The 18,859-nt window shown below is 37.0% G+C and overlaps 2 protein-coding genes across 2 annotated transcripts in view; both read left to right on the top strand.

Moving 5' to 3' along the window:
* LOC113496024 (complexin) overlaps positions 1-18,859 on the top strand; it is a gene marked incomplete in the record, with an annotated part of 329,152 nt that overhangs the window by 31,007 nt on the left and 279,286 nt on the right. The window contains 1 exon segment of the mRNA XM_026875078.1: positions 7,651-7,691.
* On the top strand, positions 16,005-17,132 carry LOC113495927. The gene has a single exon (XM_026874927.1). It carries the CDS (start codon positions 16,005-16,007, stop codon positions 17,130-17,132), a length of 1,128 nt encoding a protein of 375 aa, XP_026730728.1.

Raw genomic sequence — 18,859 nt, forward strand, 5'->3', positions numbered from 1 at the left:
AAAGAGAGGAAAAGAAAGTTAGTTTTATGGTTCCGTACTCGGAAAGAGGAACAGAATGCAGTCGTTGGAATAAGGTATTTATTACTAAAAACATGAGCAAAGAGATTATATATTTCGTTTAAAAAAAAACTTCCACAGTAAGGAATTTAATCCTTGTGTCGCGGGGGGTTACCACAAACATACAATTCAAATGCACAACGACACTCAGAACAAACATTCGCGGATCACACAAAGGCTTGTAATACGCGGAGATCGAACCCGCGACACGTCACGCATATTGGGTTTGTCGTGATGACCTTAACCACTCGGCTATCCGATCTTTCAATAAAAACATGTTGTCATACCTTTCATTCGAAAATGTGACATATAGGTAGAAATGAAAGAAAGAAAATATTAACGTATTTAATATGAATATTTTGCTCCATAATTCACATTATGGTAAACGCGGATCTGGCGGCACATTATAAAATCCGCATCCGACGTGACACCCGCCCGCACATCGTGACACACGTCACTATAGTGAGGTCATCAGCGTCACTTGTGTGGGGACCTTTGTGATCATTATTATATCATGATGTATTTGAATTTGGAGTTCTGCTAAGAGTATTATGCACGTTTTATGTTCATTAGATTTCATCTAAAATCGAATTTGTAGTCCAGATTCAGGCTGCATTTACAATGTTTTATGAGTAATATTCACACAATGTCGGTGACACAATAATGAGGTTGAAGTGGACCTGGGCAGGCCACTTGGCCAGACGAAGTGACGGCAGGTGGACTAAGGCGGTGACAGAATGGTGGCCAAGACAAGGCAAAAGAAGCGTCGGTCGTCCAGGAACAAGATGGGTCGATGACATAATAAAGGTCTCGGGTCGAGTCTGGATGAAGCTAGCACAGGACCGTAGAAATTGGCACGAGAAAGGGGAGGCCTATGCCCAGCAGTGCGAGGATAAAGGCTGTGGATGATGATGATGATGATGAGTAATATTTACACCATATACGCGACATATTTACAAATATAATCCCAGTTATATTTAAAGCACTGTGTACACATTTTTGCTCCCTCGTAAAAGCATACTGATAAAACAATGCGTTTGTTACGTGTAACGGAATGTTCGCCGGCGACCAAACACGCTTGTTTATTGTTGCGTTGCTTCGTTTTATTTAATTTTGTTCAGAATTTACATATTACCGAATACGGAAAATTCTTTTACCGTTTTCATAGTAATCCATTAACAGTTGTATCGGGAATATTTGCTCTCGTACCATACGATAGTAAAATAGATGCAGTGCTCGCGCATGCGCGGTGCGGGGCACGCGTGGCGTGACGTCACGAGCGGACGCACGAGTATAAGTGTGTTATTGAATGAATGCGCATAATTAGCGTCCGATGAGTCCGTGCCGGACGAGAGCCGGACGAGTGCCGGACGAGAGCCGGACGAGTGCCGGACGAGTGCTCGCTACATCGAGCCACCGCCGGATACCGATGGCAATGCAAGGGGCGAAACAATTTGCAATTAACGTCATCTCTTAATACGCCAGTATTCGCGAGCTTAAAGCCGTATTGAAATAAAATGATTTTCCGCGTCGACGCTCCGTCGGCTCACAATGAAATTAATTTACGAACACCATCTGTCACTTCGTAGTCGAAAATATTTGATTTAATAAACTACTGTAAAACTATACAATGACAGTTTGTTTTTTAAATTATTTATTTTGAACATTTTTGCATCACCTTTAGAACTGATTGTTAACTCTCAAAGAGATATAAAACATATCAAAGTATTATGGAGAACATAACAAATGACGGTGCACCCACACGCCGCTGTAATCCGTCAAGACATCGATATAGATCCCAATCGATTTCACAAATTAATTGCTAACAATACGTCATAATACGCGAACTGTCCGGACTCTGATTAAATTTAATGAATGGCGGCGCGGCGTATTGACTGATGGGGCTCGAAATATGAGTGTGATGAACGCGGACTGCATGTGGTGGTAGCTAGGGCTGAAAGTGATTTGTATAGTTATAGATACCTACAATAAATATTATGTCGAGTTGTTTCTCAACTGTTTACCAGTTGAGAAACAAAGAGTATGCGATTTAGCAATTCGTCTTATAATAAAAGCATGGTTTTCTTACAATCATTCATTATTTTGACCCGACGCCGGATATTCATTTACCAAAAACAAGATTACATTTTGATTTCTTGACATTTCCATCAAGTTTCACTGGCCGCAAGCAGACTGATGTTCGCATTGATTTACCATTTTACTTAAGTCAATATAAACTTAAAGATAGTCAAAAGACACATAATGAATATTTATAAAGTTTAGTGGCACGATATAATTTAATTAGTGGCAGCCCTCGACCCTCCGTCTGCATCTACCCTGTACCCGGTAACCGGTACCCGGTACTTGCTACCCGCGCCTGCTACCCGCGTCAACTTGTGAGAAGGGTTGTTATTGAACGTTAGGCCTTGTTCTAAATGATCGCCGCGTTATTGCCAATCTCATATCATATGAGTTATGAAGCCGTTGTTTTTAGATTTTCATATTATTAATTTAGGTTTTGAAAACGTCGACTTTAATTTTTAACGGCGATTTGAATTGATTAGATTTTTTTGGGTATTAAAAAAAAGTACTGTACTGAGATAGTGCTTAGTAGCCCTGATTACCTATAAATCGTTCGTGTGATGAAGTCTAGGTCTAATTCATCTATAACTTATATACGTATTGAGAAGTGTATACCTATATAAGAACTATGTTTATCAGTGGTCCTTAGTACTCATTAGAGAAACTTTGTCAAAAATAATAAATTCAAAATTGCTTGGCGTTGTGAGTTGCGAAGAAGTTGAACATTGATATCTTAAACCTTTTACGTTCTTTAAACGTACATTAAAGTAAAGAGTTCTGTCTAAAGAGGTTCTAATACAAAGTTATTTAATAAACTGTTTCATGTTCATAAAGAACTCTCGGAGAATAACACGTAAGTATTGCATGATCGTTTCCAATATTAACTTGAGTAACAACTTTACACGGAGATCTTTACAAATTCACTTCCACACAAACTGAAAATGAATTTGGAGTTTAATTAATTAAAGTTGAAAGTTAGGTATCTGAAGCTGTTTGAAGTTTGCTACCGGGTTAGGTCCAGGAGGTCTACAAGCAGCTCTAGAGGTAAGGCTGTTGTAGTTGTTGGATCGAGGTTGTGCACTTTACAATGTAGAGGGCTGTCTATGCAAAGCAACTGCAAAATACATCCTGAAAGAATAGTACACCAGTTGTAAGCTTACTATATAGACGAAGTGAATTATTTGAATAGGTATCTTACATATGTATGTCTTATATGTGTAATCCTAATAGGTTATCGCATAGATCACAGAAATATTTTGAGTCAATCAATCAATCAATTCCTCGCCCCTACGAAGTTGCGCTACAACCAGTTCCATTATTCGAATAGCTATGTATTTTTCCTCCTTTCTTTCATTATTTTTTTTAACAGCAGCTTTTTTAATGCCGGCTTTACTTTCGTTGCCTGCGATACTTATAATGAATCTTGACCGTATCAAACTTAAAACTAATGTGTTACTACTTAATGTGTACCTCTTCCTAACATGTTCCTAGTTATTTTTGGAACAAGATCAATAGATCCATCGCTACCATCCCTTTATACTAGTCCGGATGCCGTCACTCCGCTGTCACTACGTTTCGTGCTTATCGTGACGAAACAAAAGCCGGGCTCTATGACGTCACCAACTCTAAAACTGCCCCCGCGCTGTGTGACGCGTGTCACCTAGTTACATGTGACTGTTGTCTGACGATGTTACCATGATATTCGGGTATACACAGGTGGTATTGTTACTGGGATTCTCTTTGGATACTAAACTTCAAAGAAAAACCGAGGCGTTTCCAAATAATATGAAATGTTTAGTTTTTAGTTAGGTGAAAAGATTGCGTTTTAAATCGCTCAAATGTATTAAAATGTGTCAAAGTCATTTATAGAGTCGTGCCGCTATTTTTTTTAATTCCGCATCTACTTAATCCACTGTTTGACGTAGGGGTCACACGCGCATTGCAAAAAGATACCCAAAGAAACAAAGATTAAGCATTCGTGGATCACACAAATGATTTTCCTAAGCGGGGTTCGAACGTAGGTCCACGTGCCTTGTCTAATGTAATATTGTGGCAGTGATTGACAAACCGTGACCTCACCTAATTTACAAGTCAAACTAATTTATCGAACAACCAATGTTATTATAGCGATCAAGAACTTGACGCGTCGATATAGTCGTATTGGTTTAAATATCTTCATTAAGTATATAAACTTCAGCTCTCTTATTAAACTTTCTCATCTGGAACTCCGCAATAGTTTCAGTATGGAAGTAAGTCTAGACTAGCAGGTTTTCGTCTCGAATCATTTTGGAATAAGTTCACGTAGAATTGCAAGTTCTTACCTACAGTATTAGTGTAATTTAGTTTTTAAGAAGAAAACGAAACTTTAAAGGTATTAGTAAAGGAAACAAGTTATATTAAAAATATATGATTGCAGAGTTTATGATGATGCCAGATGATGTCAAATGTCAGTGATGTATGTCTGTTTAGACATTTGAAATGGGTACTAATTACACTTTTAAATAGATGCGAGAGTCGAACGAATAACTTTGCCCTACTGTGCGGGGTTAAAACGATAAAATTAATGAAATCTAAATTTAATATCATCATCTCTATGTTCTCAATTTCAAACTAGACAAATCTAATTAAATTATTTCGCAAAAACTCCGTAGCTTATAAAAGTTTTTCTAGCGTTTACGTAGTTTTATTTGGCGGAGCGTTACAAGTGCGAGTCACTGCGCCTAATAGGCGGCGCTGACTAACTAATGCGCGCAAGTTTTTGTGCACAGATGAAAAAAGTTTGTGTCGCGTGAGCTGCGACACAACTATATACAGTATTATGTTCTGAACATACTGTGGATATATTATACGTCATATATGTGTTCATATTGTGTTCGTTTTGTTTTTTTTTGCTGCAGCATCCCATGTTATTGACGATTATTGGATTATTAAATCCGAAGAACGAAGGTCAATAAATGGTGTGAGTGTAAAATTGATCCGTTGTTATTAGGTTAGGTTATATTGATCAGATTTGGTATACTTGTCTAACGGTGAAGGGTGGCATCATGTGGCGAAACATAGATTCCAAAGTTTGGAATCTTTCTTAGGTTCCTGTGTCCGGTAGCTATTGTTATTTTACACTCACTCACTTAAACTATGTTCCATAAGTCGGTCGCTTTAGGTTTAATTATTAATCAACCTATCACTATCTGATCACTAATTTTATTCATGAAGAAGAATGAAAATCAGTGATTTTATGATCAATGAATCTGGCAAGTCATGTATTTTAAATCAGAACAATTTTCAGAAGATAATGTTATTACAAATTATTCGCTGTGTTTATTCACTCGCGAATAATTGAATTTGTTCATTTCGAAAGTGCAGCCAAAAAATAAAATGTTGAATCATGAATAACGGCTACATATGTTATTCGTTATTTACATATGAATATTTGATTTCACACGTACAATATTAAATTAAAAAGTAATAAAACGGGATTACTGTATTATTTAAAACTTCGATATAGTTTTGTGAAATACAACTAGTTAGTATTTAGTGTTAAAAATCCAAGCATAATTAATAAGTTATTGATTTCCGCTAAAAATTGCACTACTTGATATGGTATTTGCGAGGTGTTCAATTTGTCTAGTAAACTTCCTAGACCAATATGATATCTTCATAAGGCCTCACCGGGGGCTGGGGGGGGGCTAATACCACCTCTTAAGGTAATACTACTAGTATTGCAGTTGCACGCCCTACTGACGTCATAATGAGTTTTATGATGAAAACTGTCTGGCAGTAACTCCACGCCGCTCATGCTCCCCTGGTACCTGCCTCAGCTGCGGAACTAATAACTACTACTGCTACAAGTTCGCTATTTTGATTAACATCCATTCGTGAAATATGAAAGTAAACCGTTGAAATTGTCATTAATAACATTTTTTAATGTTATGTAGTAAATCTACCTTAAAATTAGACGTTTGTTTGAAGGTATTATATATGAATTAATAGAATAATTGTCCAACCACAATACACAATAGAGCCCACAACTTTTATATGTCAAGTGGTCAACTAAATATATAATAGGTTTGTGTTAAAATAATAGTAACACATTATGTAAATACCAGGGTCACAGGCAGCGGCAGCGGTCTCCTGAGCGCTGGGTATTAATGATAAACTGTCTCCGTGGGAACACTACGACTGAAGTAACCTCTTTGGAATATGGAAACCATTCGAAGACAAATAGTTGTTTAATATATTGTTGAAGCTAAATCTGAGACAAGAATTACCATTCTGCTGCCCTGGTACTTGTGAAACAATGTTCATAATCTTTTATTTAAAAAATACGAATTTGAAGAAAATTCTTGTGTCATGGGAACTTCGCCAACATTCAATTTATATGTTCAAGGAACCCAGATTCTGGAAAAGCATTCGCAGGACCTACACAATCACTTGTCCTACTCTGGAATGGAACCCGCGATATGTCGCTCTGCGGGTTTGTCGTGGTGACCTTAACTACTTGGCTATCCGTGTTAATTAAACTGACAGGCATATTAGTTCTCCAGTCAGCATAGTTCAAAGTATCGAGTGTCTAATAAAACCCCTCAAGTTGATGGTGTGTCCGCTTATCCATTAATCACATTATTATGAGGGCGTGGCTGAAGGCCCGAGTCGTGATAAACATAATATTTACTGTACTTGATTATATTTTGATGTTTTTATTATATGTTCAATCATATGTATAAAAATGTATCTTGAAAACATCAGTGTCAAAGAGATTTTGAATAAAAATATTCAAGTGTCTAGCTGTTGTCCGTTAGCCCGCCCGCTAAAATTCAAAATACCCAATGTCTTAATCCTGGTTTTAAACTACGTGTGTAGCAAGTTTCGTGTTAATCCGTTCCGTATCCGTTTAGCGTGAAAGAGGAACAAACATCAACAACACAAAGTTTCGCGTTTATAATATTAGTAGGATAAAATAAACAGCTAATTCCGTTTCTCTCTGTTTAGATAAAAACTATAATCTCGAGAATACTTATATATAGGAAAAACTAAACAGAGAAATAAAACTTATTCCTCTTTGGTCAAACAAGTCAACAGAAACCCAAACTTTTTCCTCAAAGGAATAAAACTAAAGATAAAAGTTGTGAAGTTAAAAGGTTACACTATTCTCCGCTCCGAAGCGATTAAAACACCATAAAACATTCACACATCAGAGAGGTCAATGCGTTCGATGTGTAGTAATTGAATTCGGCACGTGTAATGTTCGGCGGCCGTTTTGTTTGACACGTGTAATCCGCGGACCCACGACCGGGACTTCCCCGGAATGTAATACGATTGTTTTACCGAATAGAGTGGAATGTGGACCGCGGTTGTGGGCAAAACTTTATAGTGTCCACTTAAACACAGAGAAGGGTTTCAGACTTGGTTTAGAATGTAGTTGTAATCTTAGTTTGATGACTCTCCTTTTTATAAACAATGTTTATGTTGAATATATACCAAATAACTTATCTGTGTGTTCGTTTGTTACAGTTGTGTACCTGAGCCGGTTTCCTGTTATACACTTTACTAAGGTACGTCTTTAAACATATTTATTTACCTATTCTTATACCGAATTAGAAACTGACATTTCCACTGAATGATGAATAGCGCTTCGTTTTTGTAAACCTAAAGAAAGTTCGTGAACTATTTTCTCATTTGAGAAAGGGCTGAGGCATTCAATTTGTCGATACCTTCCTACACATATTAAACGCTCGTGTAACTTTGGAAGCACACCGTCAGCCTATGACGTCACGAGACGGTGTGTGTGTACACCACTCTAGAGAAATGTAAATCGTCCTAAAACTCATCTATCTAAATAATCTAGTTGAGTGACAGCTGTAACGCCGTTCTTTTCATTACGCCTAACAAATTGTTTTGAGATCGTGAACGGCTTTCAGCCGCCTCTACCGTGTACAACGACGCTAATGTTCTATACCTACAAAGTAAATCCGTTCAAAAGCAGCAATAGAATAGGAGTCTCGCGAACAAATCGATATCTTAATCCTAATGTTCGGCAGAAGTTACCCACGAGTCGGTACATGTGTGTTTAGTATATTCATAAAATGTTATTGAATACGATTTGTGTGAATGTGTTCGCTAAATCGCGAGGTATTCGGGATTGCCTCGATCCATTTTACTTTATATTTTTTGTCACACATTATCTGTTTATTGGAACAGAAATAAAGATTTTTCTTGGATTTGAGAATGACAAATCTGATTTCTTACCGCGCGGCAGCGTTAAAATTGAAGTTAATGTTTAAGGTTTCTTGATGCGCGCATATCAAAACGAATACTTAAATTCTAATAAAACACCCCATAATCTAGTTTCAATTAATGTTGTAGAGAATTAAAACCCGTGTTACTAGAAGTCAAACAAGAACACAGTAGAAGAACTACACGAATAAAACGCCAATAAAATTGTTCTAAACTATTTCGTCCAAGAAGTATCACAATATCCCCGAGGCCGGGATATTTGTAAAGTTTATAAAACTCGATCCGGCTCCAAGTTATAATTTACTTATCTGTCTTGTATTTAAATGCCGAGAAAAGGCAAATAATTTATTTCGAGGAACGTCGGATAAAGTTGGCTTACGTTAATCATTCGTTATCTACGACACTCTAAAGGAGGAATAACGAGGATTTTCTGGAAAAAATACGAAATAAAATATATTCTCGAGGGAGGGTGCTACGAACTCATTGGTTTACCCCTTGCTGTGCTTCTGTTATAGTAGATTTGTTAAAGAGCAATCTGGGATCTGGGAATATGCCTATGTCCTGTAGTCATCGCGGTAAATAAAAGAGTTCACTGATTCAAAACCTGTCAAGTCCTATTCATACTAGCGGCGTAAAGGCTAAAGAAAAATAAGTATGCCAATAAATGATCATCTGTAAAACTGTTATCACGATTCAGGTGATGCAGCCTGCTCAAACGGATATTCGGGTAGATAGAGGATCCCTTTTTAACAACATTATATTTTAGTCATTTGGTGGAGAAACCAAAAACAGACCACAAATTACACCCTTAGAGCTACTTACTTTTTCTAGTATCTTGATAGTCATAGAGATGACACTTATATTTATGGAATATCATCATCATGTACATCATAGCTCAGGTCTATTTTTCACAGACAAAGGAAATGCTATTTAACATGCCAATCTGTATTAATTTAAGAAAAGATAAAGCATTTGCTATATCCCCATGATCGGCCGACCTCTAAATACGCAAGATTAAAACTTCCGTAAATTATGGCGACGATAAATTACCAAAATCCCTGATCTTATCAAAATTTCCCCTAAGCCGTGTGGAAACCAATTTAACTTGACCCCGAATATGTTTACATGTGAACGCACCTTCTAATATTTTAAGGAATAAAAGGCCTTAATGGGTCTATAAAGGTTCTTCCTAAGCTGGTGACCGGGAATTAGATTACGGAAGGTTGGTTACGGAGTCCGGAACTCAAATCGGATGAGGCTGAGATTCTTTAAACAAAACCTTTGCAATTTTATATTTAATAAGCTTTTGATAGGCCATGTCAATAATAAATGGCTGGCTTCCTGTTTTGCACATCAGAGTAGTGTTGTTGGTTTTCTGGGGAACTACCACAAACCTTTTAAATCATAAGTGATGCTGTGGGGAGGGAGGGGGGAGCACTGAAAACATTATTACTTTAAAAGCGAGCAAGGAAATACGAGTGAAATGTCAAAAGTGAAACGCGATTGAATTGTAACAGGGTATCGTATAATCCGACCAACCAAATCTAAACTCGAAATACCGAAACAACTTTAACATCTAAATAGGCAATTATAAAGTCATCAAGATAGAATGGGAGATAACGAATATTGCTCTTGTTTTCAACACAACAAAACAATGTTATTTGTTTTAGCTACGAATAGTCATACATTTTTGACGAGTTTAGTTGATTTTTACACATACGCACTTTTATCATGCCACTTATACTGGAACGAGTCAATTTGTTAAACCTTTTTCCAGAAGATACTTTTTATGTATTCGAAACCTCCTAAGATGGAACAAAGAAACCAAATCATGTCGGTTGCTCGGCAGTACCAGGGCCGCAGACGTGGCGAGGAGCCAACACAAGCCTCCCGAAATTTTGGCAGTGTGCCAACTACATCGATCGCTTATTGAGCAGGTCAACGCTCGCCCTTCAAGTCGCGCCAGCAATGGAAACGATGCTATTCTGAAGTAACGACTAGACGATGTAATAGTCTTATTTTTTGGATTTATCTTCAATGTTTACACAGTGAAATATTATGGTCACTGGCAATTTATTAAAAGAAGCTATAATTAGCTTTCATAGTTCGTCATCTAAGTAGACTTTAATATGAAAGAATGAATGAAACTGTATTTATCGCTACGCTCCAAACCACAAAAAATGTACTAATCCCAAATCTTTTCATTTATTCTGAAAACAGAACTCAAGCAACTGCAAACATTAAAAAGCTATCACAATAACAACTACAGATATCTAAATGCCTGGAGGTTCAAGAAAGTCTAAGTGGGCGCCAATTAAACGAGTGGTTTCTCCAACTGGCGCGGGGGCTACAGACAAGTGTTTACCTAATAACGCCTGTCCGAACAAGCGGAGATCGCAGAGACCTGAACATTACTCCCCTAGCTTGTGTTGAGTGATGCTATAAGACACATTTTATGTGGTTTTTATTATTGCCAGCGGACGTGAAGCTAAGTTTTTGATGAGAGCTGCTATGACGAGCTTAAAGAGTTATTGGAACTCAAATATGAGTTTTATTATTTTATTTCGAAGGCGTGTTTTCTATTGCCGGTAAAATTTTATCGCGCTTTATTTATTCGCTTTTAAATAATGGTCGAAAGGAATGAAACTGTTGATAGATGTTTTACTATGGCTTGTCATCTAGTAGTCTTAATCAAGTAGATAGGTTTAACGAATCATAGTCTTTTGTATTATCGGCTTATATAACAATTTGTATTATCTATTCGTGTCTTGTGCGCCGTTTTCCGTTTTTCTCTTGAGATTTTCCTTATCATATTAATTATAGGATAACGTTTCATCATATTTCCTTTCATCTCGTTACTTACACACGAGTTGAATCGCACAGACCATTCAAATATCTCCTTACAAAGTTTCTATTTCTTTCAAATATTAATGTCGCCATCATTTTTCATTACGTTGTGAACGACAGCAGAAATTATTGTGTTTCGAGATCGTTGAACTATGTGTTTGCGTCGGTGAGCGAGATTACAATTTCTAAAACATTTCACGATGAACGGAGTATTGGAAAAAGGTTTCTGCAAAAAGTTTGTGCAATCGTGCAATAATTTTATACGTATTTCGTTGTGCTCTCTCATAGACGATGCTGCTGTAATTTGTAGCCTGGGGACTCCGGTCGGGGGTTCGAGCCTCGACTGCACATTTTTATGTTCTATCTGAACTTTGCCACTTCGCTGGAGTTCTCTTTTGAGTTGTAATTACTGTTCGATGTTCCTCATATTCGGGGCGGGGCTTGTTTTCCTTCGTTACGTCGACTGTCTGGCGCCGGAGAGGTTTCAGACGTATCTTTATAAAGATATTGCTTTTCTCTTGACTTTCTTCAGAATTTAAATTAAATGGTTTTGTCATTTTAATAACAACATCAGTACATTTTATAGTCTTTAGAATATGATACTTTATACTTTCCATCTTCAACATGTAATTTAAAACTGCATCAAATTGAGAATCTTCCTCCGTCTTGTACAAGCAATTTCTATTATCTTTTCTATTCTATCATTAGTGTCTGGAAGGTTGAGCATCCCACATGTAATTCTGTGTATGTAAGTAGCTACAGTACGGGAGCACAATGGCAACATAATGAGAAGGCTTTGGCGGCCAGATGTGGCGCCGAGATGAGGTGATAACAACCTCCTGAATGTTCCTTATCATACCAAATACCAATCATAGTGATTGGATCCGACGCGACTGTTTCTTGTTGTTACGTTAAGGTTGGCACTACACGGTGACTTAAATACAATAGTGATATGAAACACACCACCTAACTAGACGAAGCTATGGTATACTTGATTAAATTTAAGGATATTTTGTGACCTGATCCAATTGATAAAATGTATTCAAATTATCTGAAATATTACTTGTAATAAAAACTTTTTGGTTGCGAATTTCAATATTTTTACTTAAAATTTGTTTTGTCGCCACATTCATAGGTAGTATATATACATATAATGATTTACTTTGTGAACATTTTTGACATTGTTTCTGTGTGGAAGTCATTTTGGCCCCGACCAGTCCTTTTAAGAGATTAAAGCATAAACAGATGATCGGAGGATTGGAGGTGTACATTTACTTTGTACTGCATTATATTTTTGAAGTGCGATATTATTTCCTTTAAGTAACTTTTGAAATAGTAATATTCATTTTTCATGTTTTTTAAAAAATAAGTCCACAATTCAATAAGATACCAACCTATAAACTGTAATGACAGCTGTGTAAACTATTCCATTAGTCAATATAAATTGTTTTATGAAGAGGCAAATATTAAAGTTATATCATAAAAACATTGAGGTATTCTTTTGTAGTGTACTTACTCTGAAGCATCATTAAAACTCTTAGATTAAACAATTTCATTCCATATCGTAATAAACTTCACAATAATATTTCCTGCTATATAAACGGAGAGAAAAGCAATAAACTAGCGAACAATAATTGCATTGGAACACACTACACACGTACTACATGTGAAATTATCATGATTAAATTGAAATCAAAGCCGCTCCGCCCGCGGCTAAGCGAGGCCCGCGGTCGACCGCAACGCCTGATAACATATACATTGCCGGCTCGCTATGGCTATGCATTCAACTCTATTGTATTCGAGAAGTAATGTATTATTTAATGTATTTAAAATCCGTTCGTAACGAGCTGCGTGGTGGAGGGAATTAGGAAATGTATGAAGAGCTTAAACATATAAATTGATTTATTAGAATTGTTTGCTTGTTAGTGGTTACGCTCATATTGCGGAATAATTCATTTAGATTATGTTATAATTCACGGTGTACAGTATATTTGTATGGATACTGGAAACTATAATAACGGTTATAAAACTTTAGTGAGGCGGATTTTGTAATTATTTGTTTAATAACGAAACGCACACGAATTTATCTCGATAACCGACTAGTTTCGAACCCAATCGGAGGTCAAAATCAAGAGCTGTTGATGGTAAGACAATTTCGGAGCATTGAATAATTACTAATAATCTACTTATGTAACAAAAAAATTTGTTTGTCTTTCTGATAATAACTAACGCGCGCCCTCTTAAAGCCAGGCTATACATCGCATAGCACAGAATCAGAACAACTCACTCACTTCAAAAGCTAGTTTTTGGCCCTCAGCTTTCGAGACATGATCTTACTTGCTGTTCCTCAACCTCCTCCTTCCTCAACCTCAACCCCAGTACAAACTAGCCGCGCTACCCCGCGGACAGCGGACAGACCGGTGCTAATCCACGCCACTCACGCCTCTGTGACGTCATCAATCCTGAGGGATACGGAGACACTCTCCTAGGAATAACTTCAAAGTTTATAGTTGGAACATTCAAAAATTGAGATTGATTTGTACGTGTGTTTAATTTGATGAAGTTTATATTGAACAGTATTTTATGTTATTATGTAGTAATTATAAAATTATACGAAAATAGTATTATTCATTTTCCTAGTATGTTTCATTATGTGCACACGCGATGACCTTTGCGTTCACATCCTGCAGTAGGACACACATTTGTGCCTGAGCGTGTGTTTCTTCTACAAGGACTGCCTTTGTCTAAATACATATATTTTATATTGTCTTTTGGTAAATTATGTGTTACAACTTTTATACTTAACCTCATTGCTTTTTCTATAATCTGAAGTTAGTGTTGTTCAGAGCACGAATCAATCTCAGTTCGATAAAATTAGATCTCGATAGCCTACTACATTGATGCATTCACTTCATCTTCTAGATCTTTCTTCTGTTAGTGAGAGGAACTTCTGTCATTTCGTATTATATTGTGACATTTTCATCCGCCTACAGATTTACTACTACAATGTACTTGCTTACTAAGTAGCTCTCCTAAATAATAAGAGAGTTCTTTTGTATGAGAGGCATATTGTTCTCTCGTTCACGATGTATGTTATTACATGAGTATACAATGATGGTCTGTACCGCGTACGGCGCGTGCCAGGAGCGGGGAGGGGGGGGGGGGTGCCGGGGCAGGGGGGGGGGAACAACAAGCGCTTTAATCCATTTTCGTTTATTACAGACTTAATGTTTGCTGGTAATCTCAGAATAAATGTATGCTTTTATAACCTAGAGGTTTAAAAAAGCACTTAAGTTAAATGTCTGCGGAATCTCTTGAATATTTCCTGTTGATTGCTTTAAGTTATTGCCTTTTTGGTAATTGTGTGACGTTTTCATCTAAAAGTAGTAGCAATATAAATTAATGAGTTTTGGCACAATATTTTGTTTTATAATTTTCTCAGCTCGGCAGCTTAAAAATATAGAGACGTCAATACCAAATATATTTTCTGCTTTCTATAAAAAACATCGATAACTTTAAATGAACTTCCTTCATAAGATATTCCTTCCACGTCACAATTTACACTATATTGTGTGATATTGACTAAAAGGGAAATTGTGTGGCTTTACGCGCCCATAAACTTGCTCGTGTTTGGCACAAGTTGTGATGAGCGCCATCTGGCGGCGAGTAGCGACACTATAAAACTGTTATGTCGCGAGACAGACTCAACTATCGATAGCGTATGACTGAATATTGTATGAGGTGGTTATGGCAGATAGGTGACACATAAACTGGTTACCTAAGGATGTAGGCATGAGCTTATTCTAAAAGGACAACCTTAATAGTAATTTTGCCTAAATTTAGTGATACTTCTGTTTTATAGTTTGTTACTTACTTATTGATACCGGGCAATATTTTGATCATTCTGATAGATGGTATAGACCAGCTAGCATGTATCATCTGACAATATTTTTCAAGTTTTTGTGACATTCTTTCTTCGTGAACAACGTGATTAAAGACAAGTTTTAAACTTATATTTTTATAGTTTAAGTTTGTCAACATTCTGTAAGACAGCAATAAGTTCTAGTTTCACTATAATCTAGCTCGGACCTTTGTCCCACTCTGGTCCCCTTTGTGAGTGGTCCCCGTTCGTTACGTCACACTCTTCACACTTTCCTCTGTCGCGTGACGTCACATCCTTGGTGTCCTATTCTGATCATTTTGTCTATGTATCTCATTGTTTTCTCGACTCCTTTGATCATGTAATTAGATGTTTATCAGTGTTAATGGTAATTGAGGAAAAAATATCGTTTGGTTCGTATATTATTGTTCATATACATATGTACATCATATCGTCCAGGCTTCGTTGAGAGCGGTCGTGCGCTTGTTTTGTTTGTTGAATTTACTGTGAATTTACTAAGCTAGAGTGGTGATTGGTTGATAGTGGTAACTCGGTGCCTCTCGTTTCTTCTCGTGCAAGTCTTACGAGGTGCTCCTCCCAGGGGGCGGCGGAAGCAGGATACCAAATAATAGTTGGTGCTGATTGGAGCGTCCTTCCACTTTTGAAAACATTGATAAAATACGACGACTTGTGGGATTGGAACCTGCGACCTCAGAATCGTGAGTCGATGTTTTGACGGCAGCGCTAATGAGTCAGTGACGCGGGGTGTCGAAAACAACCATTACTATCAAACGGTAAGCAGTGACATCTATAAAAGGTGAGCTGAACTAATTACTTATTGACAGCGCTTTGACAACTTGAGTGATTGGTTTTGGAGGCACTAGTTTGTAGAAGTAACACACAGATGGCGCCACCAGTGAGTTCTTGTGCAGGTTGTCAGAACAATATTGATAACGGACAAGGCTTAAAATGTTGTAAATGCAGCAAATTTTATGACATTACCTGTGCGAATGTGTCCGAGAAGAACTACAGTTCTATGAGCGGGGTTCAGAAATGCAAGTGGATGTGCCAGGAATGCAAGAGTAAACTACCAAAGGTGGGAAACATCAATACACCAGTACGCAACCAAGATTTTGCTAACGTCTCGAAAGGTGAGAGTCACGACTCTGGATTGGAAAATTTCACCATTCGAAAGAATAAAAACGATTGCAATATAAAATCAAACAGTAGTCCTCAACGTACCAGCTCATCACATAGCATACGAGTAGATGACTCACTTGTAGCGGCAGTCACTGAACAAGTTCACAAAGTGATTCTTGAGGAGTTACCGGGATTAATCACTAATATCATGAAGGCCGAATTATCCTCTATAAAGGAAGATTTGCAGGATTTTCGAAAGTCTATTGGCTTCATCAGTGCGGATTACGATGAAATGAAGACCATAGTTGATAAGCTAGTCAATGACAACTCAATGTTGTCGAAAGAAAATGAGATGCTGAAACTCACTATGTCTGAGATGTCGGACCGCCTGAACAACCTGGAACAACATTTACGTGAGGAGAACCTGGAGTTGCAGGGTGTACCGGAACATCAGAACGAAAATCTAACTAATCTCATGGAACAATGTTCTCGTGTGGTTGGTCACAGTTTCAAGGAAGACGATGTAGTAAAATGTACAAGGGTAGCTAAGTTGAACAAAGACAGCAAACTTCCACGTGCTATTATTGTTAAATTCAGAGGCGTTAGAAAGCGAGATGAATTTTACTCTGCGGTCTACAGATATAATAAAACAAATCCAGATAACAAACTTAATACTTCACTACTAGGAATTAGTGGTGATAAGAAACCAGTGTATGTATCAGAACACCTATCTCCTACTAATAAGATTCTACACTCAGCTGCTAGGCAGAAAGCCAAGGAGTTTGGTTATAAGTTTGTTTGGGTTAAAAACGGACGTATATATGCTAGAAAACTGGTGGACTCTCGTTATATAATTATAAAAAATAAGGAAAGTCTCAATCTTATATGTTAGTGAGTTTATTTATTTTAGTTATATCGCTTTCATTGGTGTGTTGATAAATATAATAAAAATGTATCTTACAATATATTATCAGAATGTGAGGGGTTTAAAGAGCAAAATTCTTGATATTTACAACACAGTGTTATGTAATAATTATGATTTAATTTGTTTAACCGAAACGTGGCTAGATGATACTGTATTGTCTTCCGAGTTATTCGATGACAGATATTGTGTATTGCGTAGGGATCGTGACGTTAAATTTCGAATTCAATACAAAAAAAGCCATGGAGGGGGTGTACTGGTCGCTTATTCAAAAAGACTCAAAACTTTATTTAGAAAGGAGTGGGAATCTGGGACTCTGGAAGATTTATGGTTACAAATCAAGGTAAATGAATCTTTAACTATTAATTTAGGGGTAGTATATCTTCCTGAGTATTTACCTGCAAGTGTAGTAAGTGATTTTTTGAAAAGATGTAATGACAGATTTTGCACTACAACGAAACACTTGACTTGTATTGTGGGCGACTTTAATCTGGGTAATGTAAAATGGTCAACAGAGACAGGTTGTCCACTAGAATGTAACTGTGAGAAGTCAAAATCTCTCCTAGATTTATTTCAACTAAATTTGATACGTCAACTGAATAACAACTTAAACCAAAATGGTCGAATTCTTGACCTAGTGATAACGGACAGACCGGACTTATTTACTGTTACTCCAACCATTCCAATGAGCCGTTTAGACATCCATCATCCACCTATTGAATTAACACTACAAACTTGCAACACAATGTTGTTAAAAGAATCTTCAGTTGAAAAACTATGCTATCATAAAACGGACTTTGAGAGATGTAAACGAGAAATCGAGCTGATTGACTGGAATCAGTATGCTTTGGACATGGGATGTGATGAGTTCGTTCAATTTTTTTACAATAATCTCTATTCAATTATAGAAAAGTTTACACCAAAGCGTAAAGCTAAAAATAACAGATACCCAGCGTGGTTTACTAAAAATCTTATAAATTTACTAGGAAATAAATATAAAGCTCATACTAGATTTAAACGATACAGAAATCCTAGAGATTATGACATGTTTTCGATGCTTAGAGCTAGAGCGAAAATCCTTGCTAGTCAATGCTTTAAAACATATGTTGAACGAATTGAGGATGATCTTAAGCTCAACATAAAAGCTTTTTGGCGATATACTAAAAGCAAACGCGTCACTAATAGTGTTCCCAGTCGCATGTATTATCAGGATCAGGTTAGCAGCTCAGGTTGTGACACCGTTAACCTTTTTGCACAATACTTCTCTTCGGTTTATAGCTCTGGCACAACAAGTAGTCACCTCCCGGACTCTCAACAGACAAACTTCTCAATTATTGAATTTCAAATAGAAAAGAGTGATTTACTGAATAAGCTTAAACAAATCGATCTTTCTAAAAATGGTGGTTTTGATGGTATTCCCCCAGTTTTTATTCGTATGTGTGCTTCTGCTTTGGTCAATCCGCTGCATATAATTTTTAACAAGTCGTTGCAAGAAGGTATTTTTCCACAGTTATGGAAGATAGCGAAGGTTACGCCGATACATAAGTCCGGGGACAGGGGGGATATCAAAAATTACCGCCCAATATGTGTTCTTAACTGTTTTGCTAAAATATTTGAAGGCTATGCTTACAAACACATATACAGCCACTTCAAACACATGCTGAGTCCAAAACAACACGGATTTGTTGCAGGCCGTT

Source organism: Trichoplusia ni, chromosome 7, assembly GCF_003590095.1.
Source record: "Trichoplusia ni isolate ovarian cell line Hi5 chromosome 7, tn1, whole genome shotgun sequence".
Lineage (NCBI taxonomy): Eukaryota > Metazoa > Arthropoda > Insecta > Lepidoptera > Noctuidae > Trichoplusia > Trichoplusia ni.

What these genes read in the sequence shown, in the direction of transcription:
- LOC113495927 (XM_026874927.1), top strand. Translation starts at nt 16,005, where the DNA reads ATGGCGCCACCAGTGAGTTCTTGTGCAGGTTGTCAGAACAATATTGAT.